This window comes from Xenopus tropicalis, chromosome 6, assembly GCF_000004195.4.
Source record: "Xenopus tropicalis strain Nigerian chromosome 6, UCB_Xtro_10.0, whole genome shotgun sequence".
NCBI classification, from domain to species: Eukaryota; Metazoa; Chordata; class Amphibia; order Anura; family Pipidae; genus Xenopus; species Xenopus tropicalis.
In genome coordinates, this window is record NC_030682.2 from 149,501,842 (window position 1) to 149,519,373 (window position 17,532).

The 17,532-nt window shown below is 46.4% G+C and overlaps 1 protein-coding gene across 3 annotated transcripts in view; it reads left to right on the top strand.

Annotated features, from left to right (window-relative positions):
- The window catches only part of LOC101730595 (lymphocyte antigen 6E-like), a 59,797-nt gene that overhangs the window by 8,774 nt on the left and 33,491 nt on the right, over positions 1 to 17,532 (top strand). The window contains exons 2-4 of one of the 3 annotated variants that reach the window (XM_031904506.1): positions 4,365 to 4,485; positions 11,280 to 11,390; positions 13,517 to 13,793. In XM_031904506.1, the coding sequence (XP_031760366.1) occupies positions 4,455 to 4,485; positions 11,280 to 11,390; positions 13,517 to 13,713 (339 nt within the window). In that variant the 5' untranslated portion in view covers positions 4,365 to 4,454 and the 3' untranslated portion in view covers positions 13,714 to 13,793. Of the gene's footprint in view, positions 1 to 4,364; positions 4,486 to 7,786; positions 8,105 to 11,279; positions 11,391 to 13,516; positions 13,794 to 17,532 lie in introns of those variants that run through there. The other 2 variants (XM_004919431.4, XM_031904505.1) reach the window with 2 other exon arrangements.

A 17,532-nucleotide genomic window follows, 5' to 3' on the forward strand; every position in this document is an offset into this window, starting at 1 on the left:
TGCACTATTTATATGTGGCTACTATTTATATGCTACTATTTATATGCACTATTTATATGTGGCTACTATTTATATGCTACTATTTATATGCTACTATTTATATGTGGCTACTATTTATATGCTACTATTTATATGTGGCTACTATTTATATGCTACTATTTATATGTGGCTACTATTTATATGCGGCTACTATTTATATGTGGCTACTATTTATATGCTACTATTTATATGTGGCTACTATTTATATGCGGCTACTATTTATATGCTACTATTTATATGTTGCTACTATTTATATGCGCTACTATTTATATGTGGCTACTATTTATATGTGGCTACTATTTATATGCTATTATTTATATGTGGCTACTATTTATATGCTATTTATATGCGGCTACTATTTATATGCTACTATTTATATGTGGCTACTATTTATATACTACTATTTATATGTGGCTACTATTTATATGCTACTATTTATATGTGGCTACTATTTATATGCTACTATATATATGCTACTATCTATATGTGGCTACTATTTATATGCTACTATTTTATGCGGCTACTATTTATATGTGGCTACTATTTATATACTACTATATATATGTGGCTACTATTTATATGCGGCTACTATTTATATGCTACTATTTATATGCGGCTACTATTTATATGCGGCTACTATTTATAAGCTACTATTTATATGTGGCTACTATTTATATGCTACTATTTTATGCGGCTACTATTTATATGCTACTATTTTATGCGGCTACTATTTATATGCTACTATTTATATGTGGCTACTATTTATATACTACTATTTATATGTGGCTACTATTTATATGCTACTATTTATATGTGGCTACTATTTATATGCTACTATTTATATGCACTATTTATATGCGGCTACTATTTATATGTGGCTACTATTTATATAATACTATTTATATGTGGCTACTATTTATATGCTACTATTTATATGTGGCTACTATTTATATGCTACTATTTTATGCGGCTACTATTTATATGCTACTATTTATATGTGGCTACTATTTATATACTACTATTTATATGTGGCTGCTATTTATATGCTACTATTTATATGTGGCTACTATTTATATGCTACTATTTATATGCACTATTTATATGCGGCTACTATTTATATGCTACTATTTATATGTGGCTACTATTTATATAATACTATTTATATGTGGCTACTATTTATATGCTACTATTTATATGCGGCTACTATTTATATGCTACTATTTATATGTGGCTACTATTTATATGCGGCTACTATTTATATGCTACTATTTATATGTGGCTACTATTTATATGCTACTATTTATATGTGGCTACTATTTATATGCTACTATTTTATGCGGCTACTATTTATATGCTACTATTTATATGCGGCTACTATTTATATGCTACTATTTATATGCAGCAAACTGGAGGCTGCATCACTCTGGGGCCAACACAGACTTGAATAAATAACACTGTAAGTCCATATTTTATTGCCAAAAGCTCATTAACTGTACTTTTCTATAATTACCACCTGTCTCAAGTAGGTGTAGGAACTGAGACTCACAGTTTAAAGGGCAACTTCACCTTTTCAGCAAAACTGTCATAACACATAAAACAGGACCTCAAAACACCTAGTAATGTATTCAAACTTTAAATAACCTGCCAAATTTAGTAAAATGGGAGTGGTATTTAGGGGGTGTGGATGCAAAAATGGGTGTGGTCAAAAAATTGCGGCATTTTTTTTTGTCCCTCTTTCCATTTTAAAAATGTTTGGGAGGTGTGCGAACCAATGGAAAAATCAAACCTGCTCAATCGACACTTTCCCGGATATGCCAGATATAGATCGGGGAGGCCCGTCGGGGGCCCCATACACGGGCAGATAAGCTGCTGAATCCGTCTTAAGGATTCAAATCAGCAGTTTAAATCTGCCCATGTATGGCCCCCTTTAGATTAGCCGGCCCCCCTGCTGTCATGGAGCTGCGGCCTTGGGAAGGGGGGGCGGGAGCTTTGGTACATGTGTAACACAGGTAACTTAAATATATGAAAATTGGCCAAATATCTCTGCAGGAGGTTAAACTCCTGACAGGAAAAATCATTTGGATTGTACCAATATACTGACTGGGAGTGCAACATATACGTTTGTATGTTTTACTGTTTATTAGGTTCTAAATAGTGATGAGCGAATCTGTTCAGTTTTGCTTCACCGAAAAATTCACAAATCATTAAAAAGATCCGCGACACGGCGAAAAATTTGCGAAACGGCGAAAATGTCGTGCGACAAAAAAAATTTGTCGCCCGCGGCTATTATTTTGTCGCGCGGCTATGATTTCGTCGCCCGCAGGTATTATTTTGTCGCACGGCTATTGCTTCGTCGCCCGCGGCTATTATTTTGTTGCGCGGCTATTGTTTCGTCGCCCACAGGTATTATTTTGTCGCACAGCAATGATTTCGTCGCCTGCGGCTATTGTTTCGTCGCTCGCGGCTATTATTTTGTCGCGCGGCTATTGTTTCGTCGCGTGGCTATTGTTTCGTCGCGTGGCTATTGTTTCGTCGCCCGCGGCTATTCTTTTGACGCCTGCAACAATTCTTTTTTTATGCCGGTGACAATTTTTGGACGTGCGGCAAATTTTTCCACGGCAAATTTTTTCATCCGTTTCCTGCAACAATCCGCCAATCCGAGGAAATTCGCCACGAATCCATGCCTGGCGAAACATTTCGCCCATCACTAGTTCTAAATAGTTTCTGACAGACCAGCAAACTACTATGTAAAAATCATAGCCACTGAGCAGAATCTTTGCCAGACTATAGTCCTAAATGGACTTTCCCTAACCCCCCTGTATGTTCTGTCATTTGGTCTGGTCCCCCCTCAGAGCATCAGCTCCCCACAAGAGCTAAAATGGCTGTCACTGCTCTAATCCCCTCAGAAGTTTAATAGTTGATTTTAAAAGTTATTTCCTTACTGCAGCAGCCTGTTTACCTTTAGCTATAGCAATGTAATGCTTTTAGCAGTTCTTGAGGTGTGTATAGCATATTCCCAAAAGTTTATAATGAAGTTAGGCAGAGCCCATGTCTCCAAAATGGCTGCTGTGGAAAAAACTGCATGATTTAATCCTCACACCATACCTCCCAACATTTAAAAAATGAAAAGAGGGACAAAAAGATTTGGCCACGCCCCCAATTACCACACCCCATCCATTTTTTTTCAAAAAATTCTCCTTTTATATAGTAGAAATGGCGGGATCAGACGCAAATGTGCAACTCCTACATTAAAATACAAATATGGAGAGAAGGCAGTCAGTTATAAGTGAGTTATAACTATGTACCAGTTTGCCCCCCATACACAGTAGCCCCCAATACACAGTGCCCCAATACACAGTAGCCCCAATAGCCTAAAAGACAGTACCACCCATACACAGTGCCCCCAATTGCCCCCATACACAGTGCCCCCAATTGAGACAGTAGCCCCCCATACACAGTACCCCCATACACAGTAGCCCCAATAGCCTAAAAGACAGTACCACCCATACACAGTGCCCCCATACACAATGCCCCCCATAGAAAGTGCCCCCAATTGCCCCCATACACAGTGCCCCCAATTGAGACAGTGCCCCCAATTGAGACAGTCCCACCCCATACACAGTGCCCCCAATTGAGACAGTCCCACCCCATACACAGTGCCCCAATTGAGACAGTACCCCCAATTGAGACAGTGCCCCCCATACACAGTGCCCTCAATTGAGACAGTACCCCCAATTGAGACAGTGCCCCCCATACACAGTGCCCCCAATTGAGACAGTCCCCCCCATACACAGTGCCCCCCATACACAGAGCCCCCATTGAGACACTCCCCCCCATACACAGTGCCCCCAATTGAGACACTCCCCCCATACACAGTGCCCCCAATTGAGACACTCCCCCCATACACAGTGCCCCCAATTGAGACAGTCCCCCCCAAAAACAGTGCCCCCAATTGAGACAGTCCCCCCATACACAGTGCCCCCAATAGAGACAGTCCCCCCCATACACAGTGCCCCCAATTGAGACAGTCCCCCCATACACAGTAGCCCCCAATAGAGACAGTCCCCCCATACACAGTAGCCCCCAATAGAGACAGTCCCCCCATACACAGTGCCCCCAATAGAGACAGTCCCTCCATACACAGTGCCCCCAATAGAGACAGTCCCCCCCATACACAGTGCCCCCCAACTGTCCCGCGGAAAGCGGGACAGTTGGGGGGTATGCTCACACTGTCACCTGATTGTTGAGATTTGCCCATTGTACTGTGCTGAGATTGGTATATGGTTATATGTCATGTATTCCAGCTATGCTGCATTTCCTTACAGTTTTATAAATCCTGTAATATGTTAATGGCTATATGCTGAATTACCTGCCTGTTGTAATGGAGCTGGGCTGCGGCCTTGTGATGGAGCTGAATGTGGCAGCGCTCTCCCTACTGCCTTACAGGTATGTTTGTGTTGTGTTTGTGTTTGTGTTTATGTTCACGTGTTAAAATATTTCCGTTTTGTACTGGCAATCTGTATCTCTTCCCAGTTCCTTGCCCACTGTCGTCTTCGGCTCTTCCTGGCTCCTTTGGGCCATCTCGGGTTCTTCCGTCGATTTTGCATCTCCCAATTCAGGAGAATGAACAGTGGGTGTTGGTGCTGCTCTCAGATGCAAAATGCTGCTGCTTTTGGACTGCCTGGATCTACTCTGTTCCTACTCTGTACCTACTCTGTACCTACTCGGTTCCTACTCGGTTCCTACTCTGTACCTACTCGGTTCCTACTCTGTACCTGCTCTGTACCTGCTCTGTACCTACTCTGTACCTACTCTGTTCCTACTCTGTACCTACTCTGTACCTACTCGGTTCCTACTCTGTACCTGCTCTGTACCTGCTCTGTACCTACTCTGTACCTACTCTGTTCCTACTCTGTACCTACTCTGTACCTACTCGGTTCCTACTCGGTTCCTACTCTGTACCTACTCGGTTCCTACTCTGTACCTGCTCTGTACCTGCTCTGTACCTACTCTGTACCTACTCTGTTCCTACTCTGTACCTACTCTGTACCTACTCGGTTCCTACTCGGTTCCTACTCTGTACCTACTCGGTTCCTACTCTGTACCTGCTCTGTACCTACTCTGTACCTGCTCTGTACCTACTCTGTACCTACTCTGTACCTACTCTGTACCTGCTCTGTACCTGCTCTGTACCTGCTCTGTACCTGCTCTCTTGCTGCTTCATTTTGTAAGAAACAAAGCTTGGTGAGTTACACACTGACTGTGCATAACAAGTTTTTTGCCCACAGAGGTTCTGACACAACCTGGTGATTGTGGATCTGTGGTGGACACTTTGAGCAAACACAGTGATGAGAAAAACATTGGTATATAAATATAATAAACATATATGTTAAGAACATACAGAAATCAAACAAGAACTAAGATAGTGTAGTAGCTAGTTACAAATAATTATGATGCCTTTATAGAACTCCCCCGGCAGGGCATTCCCCAACCCCCTCACTGCCCTCACCGTGAGGAACCCCCTACCCAACATCCCCCGGCAGGGCATTCCCCAACCCCCTCACTGCCCTCCCCGTGAGGAACCCCCTACCCAACATCCCCCGGCAGGGCATTCCCCAACCTCCTCACTGCCCTCACCGTGAGGAACCCCCTACCCAACATCCCCCGGCAGGGCATTCCCCAACCCCCTCACTGCCCTCACCGTGAGGAACCCCCTACCCAACATCCCCCGGCAGGGCATTCCCCAACCCCCTCACTGCCCTCACCGTGAGGAACCCCCTACCCAACATCCCCCGGCAGGGCATTCCCCAACCCCCTCACTGCCCTCACCGTGAGGAACCCCCTACCCAACATCCCCCGGCAGGGCATTCCCCAACCTCACATAAGCTACTTTTTGATAATAAATGTCATATTTGGTATGAGACCAAATATTTTTATTTTATTATTTTACAGAAAACCATGATTGGCATTTGTTTTTCTAAATATTACTAATTCCTCAAGTCTCCCATCTCTATTCCCCCAGCTCCCTTCTCTATACCCCCAGCTCCCGTCTCTATTCCCCCCGCTCCCTTCTCTATACCCCCAGTTCCCGTCTCTATTCCCCCAGCTCCCATCTCTATTCCCCCCGCTCCCATCTCTATTCCCCCACCTCCCGTCTCTATTCCCCCAGCTCCCGTCTCTATTCCCCCAGCTCCCGTCTCTATACCCCCAGCTCCCGTCTCTATACCCCCAGCTCCCGTCTCTATTCCCCCAGCTCCCGTCTCTATTCCCCCAGCTCCAGTCTCTATACCACCAGCTCCCGTCTCTATTCCCCCAGCTTCCGTCTCTATACCCCCAGCTCCGTCTCTATACCCCCAGCTCCCGTCTCTATACCCCCAGCTCCCTTCTCTATTCCCCCAGCTCCCTTCTCTATACCCACAGCTCCCATCTCTATACCCCAGCTCCCGTCTCTATTCCCCCAGCTCCCGTCTGTATACCCCCAGCTCCCGTCTCTATTCCCCCAGCTCCCATCTCTATTCCCCCAGCTCCCGTCTCTATTCCCCCTGCTCCCGTCTCTATACCCCCAGCTCCCGTCTCTATTCCCCCAGCTCCCTTCTCTATACCCCCAGCTCCCGTCTCTATTCCCCCAGCTCCCGTCTCTATTCCCCCAGCTCCCGTCTCTATTCCCCCAGTTCCAGTCTCTATACCCCCAGCTCCCGTCTGTATTCCCCCAGTTCCCGTCTCTATTCCCCCAGCTCCCGTCTCTATTCCCCCAGCTCCAGTCTCTATACCCCCAGCTCCCGTCTCTATTCCCCCAGCTTCCATCTCTATACCCCCAGCTCCCGTCTCTATTCCCCCAGCTCCCGTCTCTATTCCCCCAGCTTCCGTCTCTATACCCCCAGCTCCCGTCTCTATACCCCCAGCTCCCGTCTCTATTCCCCCAGCTCCCTTCTCTATACCCACAGCTCCCGTCTCTATACCCCAGCTCCCGTCTCTATTCCCCCAGCTCCCGTCTCTATACCCCAGCTCCCGTCTCTATTCCCCCAGCTCCCGTCTCTATTCCCCCAGCTCCCGTCTCTTTACCCCCAGCTCCCGTCTCTATACCCCCAGCTCCCATCTGTATTCCCCCAGTTCCCGTCTCTATTCCCCCAGCTCCCGTCTCTATACCCCCAGCTCCCGTCTCTATTCCCCCAGCTTCCGTCTCTATACCCCCAGCTCCCGTCTCTATTCCCCCAGCTCCCTTCTCTATACCCACAGCTCCCATCTCTATACCCCAGCTCCCGTCTCTATTCCCCCAGCTCCCGTCTCTATACCCCCAGCTCCCGTCTCTATTCCCCCAGCTCCCGTCTCTATTCCCCCAGCTCCCGTCTCTTTACCCCCAGCTCCAGTCTCTATTGCCCCAGTTCCTGTCTCTATTCCCCCAGCTCCCGTCTCTATTCCCCCAGCTCCCGTCTCTATTCCCCCAGCTCCCGTCTCTATTCCCCCAGCTCCCGTCTCTATTCCCCCAGCTCCCGTCTCTATTCCCCCAGCTCCCGTCTCTATTCCCCCAGCTCCCGTCTCTATTCCCCCAGTTCCCGTCTCTATACCCCCAGCTCCCGTCTCTATTCCCCCAGCTCCCGTCTCTATTCCCCCAGTTCCCGTCTCTATTCCCCCAGCTCCCGTCTCTATTCCCCCAGTTCCCATCTCTATTCCCCCAGCTCCCATCTCTATTCCCCCAGCTCCCGTCTCTATTCCCCCAGCTCCCGTCTCTATTCCCCCAGCTCCCGTCTCTATTCCCCCAGCTCCCGTCTCTATTCCCCCAGCTCCCGTCTCTATACCCCCAGTAACTAAGGGCAAGCAAAGGCAAGAGTTATTGTCAGAACATGATAATTTACGTGATATACCTGGAGGCTATTTGAGGAACATTTTTTAGATTTACTGATGTGAGACAGGGGTGTGTTCATACAGGGCAGGGTATTCCCATACAGATGGGGGGAACATAAGGGGGGGCCAGGGGAGTTGGGAACCTATAGCACAGCGACTCCCTCACTGACCATGGCTGCACTGTACATCTCTCTGCTACTGGCTGCTCTCTGCATTGGCACAGGTAGGTCTGACTTCTAATTACATTACATTAACATTTATTTATAAAGCGCCAACATATTCTGCAGCGCTGTACAATAAGTGGGTTACATACATTGGGCATACAGAGTAACATATAAAGCAATCAATAACCGATACAAGAGGTCTTGAGGGCCCTGCCCAAAAGAGCTTACAATCTTCTAATATCCTTATCATTTACAGTAGGGGGTACATTATCTCTTATAATACATGAGTGATACTCAGAGTTCCCTGTATAACTCAGCCTGCAGCCTTGTGCCTTTATATGGGGGGCACAGAACCCCTCAGTGACTGCTAATATCCTTATCATTTACAGTAGGGGGTACATTATCCCTTATAATACATGAGTGATACTCAGAGTTCCCTGTATAACTCAGCCTGCAGCCTTGTGCCTTTATATGGGCACAGAACCCCTCAGTGACTGCTAATATCCTTATCATTTACAGTAGGGGGTACATTATCCCTTATAATACATGAGTGATACTCAGAGTTCCCTGTATAACTCAGCCTGCAGCCTTGTGCCTTTATATGGGCACAGAACCCCTCAGTGACTGCTAATATCCTTATCATTTTCAGTAGGGGGTACATTATCCCTTATAATACATGAGTGATACTCAGAGTTCCCTGTATAACTCAGCCTGCAGCCTTGTGCCTTTATATGGGCACAGAACCCCTCAGTGACTGCTAATATCCTTATCATTTACAGTAGGGGGTACATTATCCCTTATAATACATGAGTGATACTCAGAGGTCCCCGTATAACTCAGCCTGCAGCCTTGTGCCTTTATATGGGGGGCACAGAACCCCTCAGTGACTGCTAATATCCTTATCATTTACAGTAGGGGGTACATTATCCCTTATAATACATGAGTGATACTCAGAGTTCCCTGTATAACTCAGCCTGCAGCCTTGTGCCTTTATATGGGGGGCACAGAACCCCTCAGTGACTGCTAATATCCTTATCATTTACAGTAGGGGGTACATTATCCCTTATAATACATGAGTGATACTCAGAGTTCCCTGTATAACTCAGCCTGCAGCCTTGTGCCTTTATATGGGCACAGAACCCCTCAGTGACTGCTAATATCCTTATCATTTACAGTAGGGGGTACATTATCCCTTATAATACATGAGTGATACTCAGAGTTCCCTGTATAACTCAGCCTGCAGCCTTGTGCCTTTATATGGGGGGCACAGAACCCCTCAGTGACTGCTAATATCCTTATCATTTACAGTAGGGGGTACAGTATCCCTTATAATACATGAGTGATACTCAGAGTTCCCTGTATAACTCAGCCTGCAGCCTTGTGCCTTTATATGGGGGGCACAGAACCCCTCAGTGACTGCTAATATCCTTATCATTTACAGTAGGGGGTACAGTATCCCTTATAATACATGAGTGATACTCAGAGTTCCCTGTATATATTTGCTGAGCTGAGGGGGCAGTTTCATGCTTCACATAATAATAAATGGCTGTAAAGGAGAAGGAAAGGCTAATAAAGAGTTAATCCCAAGATGCAGGCATACCTTCAGTTCTCTCAATAGTGCCCTTAAAGGAACAGTAACACCAAAAAATGAAAGTGTATAAAAGTAACTAAAATATAATGTGCTGCTGCCCTGCACTGGTAAAAGTTGTGTGTTTACTTCAGAAAGCCTACTATACTTTATATAAATAAGCTGCTATGTAGCCATGGGGGCAGCCATTCAAAGGAGAAAAGGCACAGGCACATAGCCGATAACAGATAAAACACTATTGTATTCTACAGAGCTTATCTGTTATCTGCTATGTGACCTGTGCCTTTTCTTCTTTTTTCCAGCTTGAATGGCTGCCCCCGGGGCTACACAGCAGCTTATTATATAAATTATAGTAGTGTTACTGTAGCAAACACCCCAGCTGTACCGGTGCAGGAATGGCTGCCCCCGGGGCTACACAGCGGGGTATTTATATAAACTATAGTAGGGTTTCTGTAGCAAACACCCCAGCTGTACCAGTGCAGGAATGGCTGCCCCCGGGGCTACACAGCGGGGTATTTATATAAACTATAGTAGGGTTTCTGTAGCAAACACCCCAGCTGTACCAGTGCAGGAATGGCTGCCCCCGGGGCTACACAGCGGGGTATTTATATAAACTATAGTAGGGTTTCTGTAGCAAACACCCCAGCTGTACCAGTGCAGGAATGGCTGCCCCCGGGGCTACACAGTAGCTTATTATATAAATTATAGTAGTGTTACTGTAGCAAACACCCCAGCTGTACCAGTGCAGGAATGGCTGCCCCCGGGGCTACACAGCGGGGTATTTATATAAACTATAGTAGGGTTTCTGTAGCAAACACCCCAGCTGTACCAGTGCAGGAATGGCTGCCCCCGGGGCTACACAGCGGGGTATTTATATAAATTATAGTAGGGTTTCTGTAGCAAACACCCCAGCTGTACCAGTGCAGGAATGGCTGCCCCCGGGGCTACACAGCAGGGTATTTATATAAACTATAGTAGGGTTTCTGTAGCAAACACCCCAGCTGTACCAGTGCAGGGCAACAGTGCATTATATTTGTATTACTTTAAAGCTCTTTCATTTTTTGGTGTTACTGTTCCTTTAAGTCTCCCCATACTTCACCTGTTCAGAAGATCAGAAGCCAAACAGGAAAAAAAACACTGAGCAGTGTAGAGAAGATTCCCATAATGCATCGCTCCTACCCAGACTTGGCGACTTGGGACTGTAGGCGGCGCATGCGCACACAGCAGGAGCGTCCGGGTGCCATGGCGACGCAGCGATGGAGAACTCTGTGACATGCAGACCCGCCAGGTGGGGGGAGCGGGGGGGCAGGTGGGGGGAGCGGGGGGGGGCAAGTGGGGGTTGCGGGGGGCAGGTGGGGGGAGCGGCGGAGGGTTTGTGGAAGGAGCGGGAGCGGAGGGGGGCTGGCTTGTGCTTTTCAGCCCATACAGGCACGCTGGACAAGATGGCGCCGCCATTCACTGAAACAAGTATGTAGGTTCTAGTATGTGTATCTCTGTAAATCTTTCATTAGGCAAGCCAGAAATACAGAGTTTTTACACAGCAATAGTAGTACTATTTAATAGTGTGCTTCATAGGTTTTGACTTTCCTTCTCCTTTAAGCTGTTCTGTGTATATTAATGTGGGAATATTCTGCTTTATGTTACAGCTGTGCCCCTGCGGTGCTACACGTGTACTGGTGCCACCAACGCCAACTGCCTGACCCAAACCGACTGCGGTTCAACCAACACCTCTTGTGCGACTGTTGTTGGTTCTGTTTGTAAGTGCCCGGGGGGGGGGGGCAGCATTGGTATCGGGAGTGTATGAAAGGGGCCAATAAACACTGAAACTGTGTTTTTTAGAAGTGTAAATGACCCAAATGGGCCCCACATGATACACAGAGCTAATTACCGTATATATATATATATATCTCAGGTGCATTTATACAGTGTAAACAGACAATGATTCCCAGAGGGAGTGTAACAGTAGAGAGAAAGGGCCGCACCACTAATTCCACCTTGTGTAAGTCAGGTTGCAAAATTATCCCTGTAGATATAGTTACCCTGCGTTAGACTGACAGTAAAGGTAATAAATTAATAAAATGTAACGTTTATTTATGCTCTAAAAAAAGCCCCATTATATACATGACCCATATTGATAAAAGCAAAAGAGCAAAACTGTGTAAAGCATTTCATCTATTGGGAAAATATATAAATGTAATACTCGAGTTTGGGAATTGCTTTTCACGTAAACTTATATTGATCAGGGAGTTGTGAGATTATATACATCACTTATACACTTAAAAAGAGGGGTGAGGGTTGAGCTTTAAGAAGGAGCCGGCGCTACACATTAGAACTGCTTTCAGCTAACCTATTGTTTCTCCTACTCCCATGTAACTGGAGGAGTCCCAAGCCGGACTTGGATTTCTTACTATTGAGTGCTATTCTGATACCTACTGGGAGCTGCTATCTTGCTCCCTTCCCATTGTTCTGCTGATCGGCTGCTGGGGGTGAGGGGGGGGGTATCATGCCGACTTGCAGCGCAGCAGTAAAGTGTGCCTGAGTCTGAGCTTTCAGCCAGCGCTACACATTAGAACTGCTTTCAGCTAACCTATTGTTTCTCCTACTCCCATGTAACTGGAGGAGTCCCAAGCCGGACTTGGATTTCTTACTATTGAGTGCTATTCTGATACCTACTGGGAGCTGCTATCTTGCTCCCTTCCCATTGTTCTGCTGATCGGCTGCTGGGGGTGAGGGGGGGGGATTTCACTCCAACTTGCAGCGCAGCAGTAAAGTGTGAGGGAAGTTTATCAGAGCACAGGTCACATGGCTGTGGCACCCTGGGAAATCAAGAATATGGCTAGCCCCATGGGAAAAACAGATTACAATGCAGGATTCTGCTATTAACTGATGGAATTTGCAAAATAACATGTTTTCCCATGGCAGTATTCTTTTACATTGCAAAACTGCTCAGAGAAGCACCCTGAGTAAGTTTGTATCAATTCATTTTTTAAATTATCTTTAATTGAAAATCCTTGTACAGTTCCTTAGTAATAATGAAAATTCTCCAGGCGTCAGGGAAGTTGGAGAGGGTGCAAGTAGGGGGCAACAAATTTGGGCCTAGGGTTTTTATTGGCTGGTATTTTATCAGCCTGGCCAGTAACATTGATGTTTGATGCCACTGTTATATATAGGAAGGACGGTATTTTTGCTAAAAAAGAAGCAGCAGTAGGTTGAATGTTTCAGTGAATCTTAGATTTATCTCTTGAGAGATAATGTGTATGGTAAGGCAAGAAGCTGGTACAGTGCCAGTGAGTGTGGGAGTGCGTGTAGGGTAAGGCAAGAAGCTGGTACAGTGCCAGTGAGTGCGGGAGTGTGTGTAGGGTAAGGCAAGAAGCTGGTACAGTGCCAGTGAGTGCGGGAGTGTGTGTAGGGTAAGGCAAGAAGCTGGTACAGTGCCAGTGAGTGCGGGAGTGCGTGTAGGGTAAGGCAAGAAGCTGGTACAGTGCCAGTGAGTGCGGGAGTGTGTGTAGGGTAAGGCAAGAAGCTGGTACAGTGCCAGTGAGTGCGGGAGTGTGTGTAGGGTAAGGCAAGAAGCTGGTACAGTGCCAGTGAGTGCGGGAGTGCGTGTAGGGTAAGGCAAGAAGCTGGTACAGTGCCAGTGAGTGCGGGAGTGCGTGTAGGGTAAGGCAAGAAGCTGGTACAGCGCCAGTGAGTGCGGGAGTGTGTGTAGGGTAAGGCAAGAAGCTGGTACAGTGCCAGTGAGTGTGGGAGTGTGTGTATGGTAAGGCAAGAAGCTGGTACAGTGCCAGTGAGTGTGGGAGTGTGTGTATGGTAAGGCGAGAAAGTGTTTGGGGGATTTGCTGATGAGGCAGAAACTAACCCTGATATCTCTCTAATTGTACAGTGGGTCAACCAATCATCATTAAATCCTGCACCCTCAACTGCACCCCAAGAAGCAGCAGTTCTGCCAGGGGCACCAGTACCATTTCCTGCTGCAACACCGACCTGTGCAACGGCGCCACTGGGGTAAAATACACTTACCCTGCGCTGGGGCTGTCCCTCGGGTTTCTATTGGTCCTGCTGAGAGGCTCCGCCCTGTGACCCCCCCAAGCTGTGGGCAGATATGAGCATTATTGCCCTGTGTATCCCGCTGATATTAATAAACATAATATGGGGTAAAACTGTGTCGGTTTTGTTTTGAGATCTACAGCTGTAGGGTAATTGTTAGATACGAACTACATTTCCCAGCATGCACTGGTACCAGCATGTCACTAGGGAAAGAAGTACACAAGGGGGGGGGGGGGAAACCTTTGTCTAGTTTATAAACTACAAACCCACCAAGATCCCAAAAACGAGCCCAAATCTGTACCTTGGGGGTTTGTACTTTGGAACTCCGCCTGGGCTTTAAATTAGTAGCCCAGTTTGGTGGAAAAACTGCCAACCTGGCAACCCTGGTTACACTATTAAGCACCAAAGGAAGTGGCCACCACCCACCCACCCAATCACAACCCCCCCACCCAGCCAATCACCCACCCAATAACCCAGCCAATCACCCAATAAGGAACACATCCAACCCAGATATTAAGCTTAAAGGTACCTGGACTGGCTAAACTAAATAGGGAAAGGGAAAAGCTAATAGGGGATTTCCCAAACAATTAGGGGGATTAACCCTCTGGGTCCCTCTAGAATTAAGGAGAAAGTTAGGTGAGTAAAAAAGAAGATTAGATATTGGGCAGAAATGAATAGAAAACACGGAAGGAAGGATGGAAGGAAGGAGGGATGGAAGGAAGGAAGGAAGGGGTGTAGAAGAACAGATAATGCAGAAGTGGAAAGGGAAAGTAAAGCAGAAATAAAGAGAAGAGGGAGGCAGCCCCGGTACTGCTTGTTCTACTCTCTGCTCTTGGGGTACATACACACAGGGTGGGGGTGTAATGTGTGGGTGTAAAATATGTGTAATGACCAGCTAGGCAGGCTATACAGCATGGGGTACTCTGGACTCTGGAAGGATTTATTGTCCCAGACAATTGTTCCACAGGGATTGGCAGTAAAACTCACAATACGATGTAGAACAAATGGATTGGCAGGTTTAATGCAGAGCAAGCAGAATAGGGTTGTACCACTGGGAAGAGTAGCTTGGGTAGTAATAGAGTGTCCTTAGGGTTTAGACCTAGTGATCTGGATCCCTACAGCCAACGTGGATCAGGGAGAACAAAGCTAAGCCTGATACCCCTGTCAGTACTGCACTAAGGCAGCAGAGCCTGTAATGGAGACTACTCCCAGCTGTCTCTTCTGGTTGGAGCCACAAAGCTGCTCTTTCTAACTAACGCTGTGACTGTCTCACTTTCCTAGAAAGAGCTATACAAATACTATCCTGTACTTACAAATATATACATGGGCATCTGCCCGGTAACAGTGAAACAATGAAGTGTAGGGTTTAAAGATATACCTGTAGGAAATGTTAACCCTATAGGTCCCTACATATTTTTAATGCATGTGAGTTGAATATGCTCCATACCCACCTACCTACAGGGAGTGGGGCTCAGGCACAGGGTAGGCACAAACTGTATCCATATGTCATTTAATGGTTAAATGATTCCCTTTTCTCTGTAATAATAAAACAGAACCTGTACTTGATCCCAACTAAGATATAATTACCCCTTATTGGGGCAGAACAGCCCTATTGGGTTTATTTCATGGTTAAATGATTCCCTTTTCTCTGTAATAATAAAACAGTACCTGTACTTGATCCCAACTAAGATATAATTACCCCTTATTGGGGCAGAACAGCCCTATTGGGTTTATTTAATGGTTAAATGATTCCCTTTTCTCTGTAATAATAAAACAGTACCTGTACTTGATCCCAACTAAAATATAATTACCCCTTATTGGGGCAGAACAGCCCTATTGGGTTTATTTAATGGTTAAATGATTCCCTTTTCTCTGTAATAATAAAACAGTACCTGTACTTGATCCCAACTAAGATATAATTACCCCTTATTGGGGCAGAACAGCCCTATTGGGTTTATTTCATGGTTAAATGATTCCCTTTTCTCTGTAATAATAAAACAGTACCTGTACTTGATCCCAACTAAGATATAATTACCCCTTATTGGGGGCAGAACAGCCCTATTGGGTGTATTTAATGGTTAAATGATTCCCTTTTCTCTGTAATAATAAAACAGTACCTGTACTTGATCCCAACTAAGATATAATTACCCCTTATTGGGGGCAGAACAGCCCTATTGGGTTTATTTAATGGTTAAATGATTCCCTTTTCTCTGTAATAATAAAACAGTACCTGTACTTGATCCCAACTAAGATATAATTACCCCTTATTGGGGGCAGAACAGCCCTATTGGGTTTATTTAATGGTTAAATGATTCCCTTTTTCTCTGTAATAATAAAACAGTACCTGTACTTGATCCCAACTAAGATATAATTACCCCTTATTGGGGCAGAACAATCCTATTGGGTTTATTTACTGGTTAATCAATTCTCCTCTCCTCCCGTTGCCGGTTTGCACCTATTCCTACAGCTTTTTCTTTTAACTCATTTGAGGTGCATGCCATTCAGATCTTCCATCCTCTCTCTGTAGGTGGGGGGTCAGTTACAGGCCCCCGTCAGCCTCCTCCCCCGCTCCCTTCCTTTCTGATTTTGAAACCTGTCTCTCTTTTTCCCTCTCTATTGATGGCCCTGCAATTGTCCTTGGGGATTTCAACTCCCACATTGATGATCGCTCGCGCCCCCGGCCCTCACGTTTTCTCTGCCTAACCTCCTCCTTTGAGCTCCAGCAGTGGAACAAACGCTCCGACTCTCTGGCTCTGACCATCACCTGGTTACATTTTCTGTCTCTCACTCTCCTTAATTAATTAGAAATACACGTGACGTAGATCTCCCGGCCTTAGCTCACTCTTTCAGGTCCAGTCTCTCCTCCTTTAATGAGTTGTCTGACCCTGATACCCTGGTTAGCGAGTACAACAGTATACTTGCCTCCACTATTGATTTATTTGCACCCCTTCAGCCTAAGCGTACTCTGGCTCAAACCCCGCCCCTGGCTGAATGTGCGCGCCAAATTCCTACACCCCTGTGCGGGTGCTGCGGAACGTATGTGGAGGAAATTCCGTACGCAAGCAGACTTTATCCATTATAAATTCCTATTGGCCTGCCTCAATTCTGCCCTGTCGAAGGCTAAACAGGAATACTATAATACCCTTATAAACAACAATAAATCCAACCCGCGACGCCTGTTTTCCATATTCAATCCCCTTCTGCGTCCCTCACAGACCCCATTACCTCACCCTATGCCTCTCCCCAGGACTTTGCTGAGTTCTTCATGAACAAAGTGGAGTCCCCCCCGCAATCAGATTCCCCCCTCTACTAATACAAACCAGCTCCTCCTTCCTCAGCCCCCTCTGCCCCCTCAGCCCCCCTCTGCCCCCCTCTCCCCCTCAGCCCCCTCTGCATGTCTGAGCTCTCTTGGTCCCGTAACTGTCTCCAAAGTCTCCCAGCTTCTGTTGTCTGTTCCCCTCACCACTTGCTTTCTTGCCTGTGTCAAGCCCATCCTTAAAAAGGCCACTCTGGACCCGTCCTGTCTCTCTAACTACCGCCCTGTCTCGCTTCTACCGCCCTGTCTCACTTCTACCGCCCTGTCTCGCTTCTACCGCCCTGTCTCTCTAACTACCGCCCTGTCTCGCTTCTACCGCCCTGTCTCTCTAACTACCGCCCTGTCTCACTTCTACCGCCCTGTCTCACTTCTACCGCCCTGTCTTTCTAACTACCGCCCTGTCTCTCTAACTACCGCCCTGTCTCGCTTCTACCGCCCTGTCTCTCTAACTACCGCCCTGTCTCACTTCTACCGCCCTGTCTCGCTTCTACCGCCCTGTCTCTCTAACTACCGCCCTGTCTCACTTCTACCGCCCT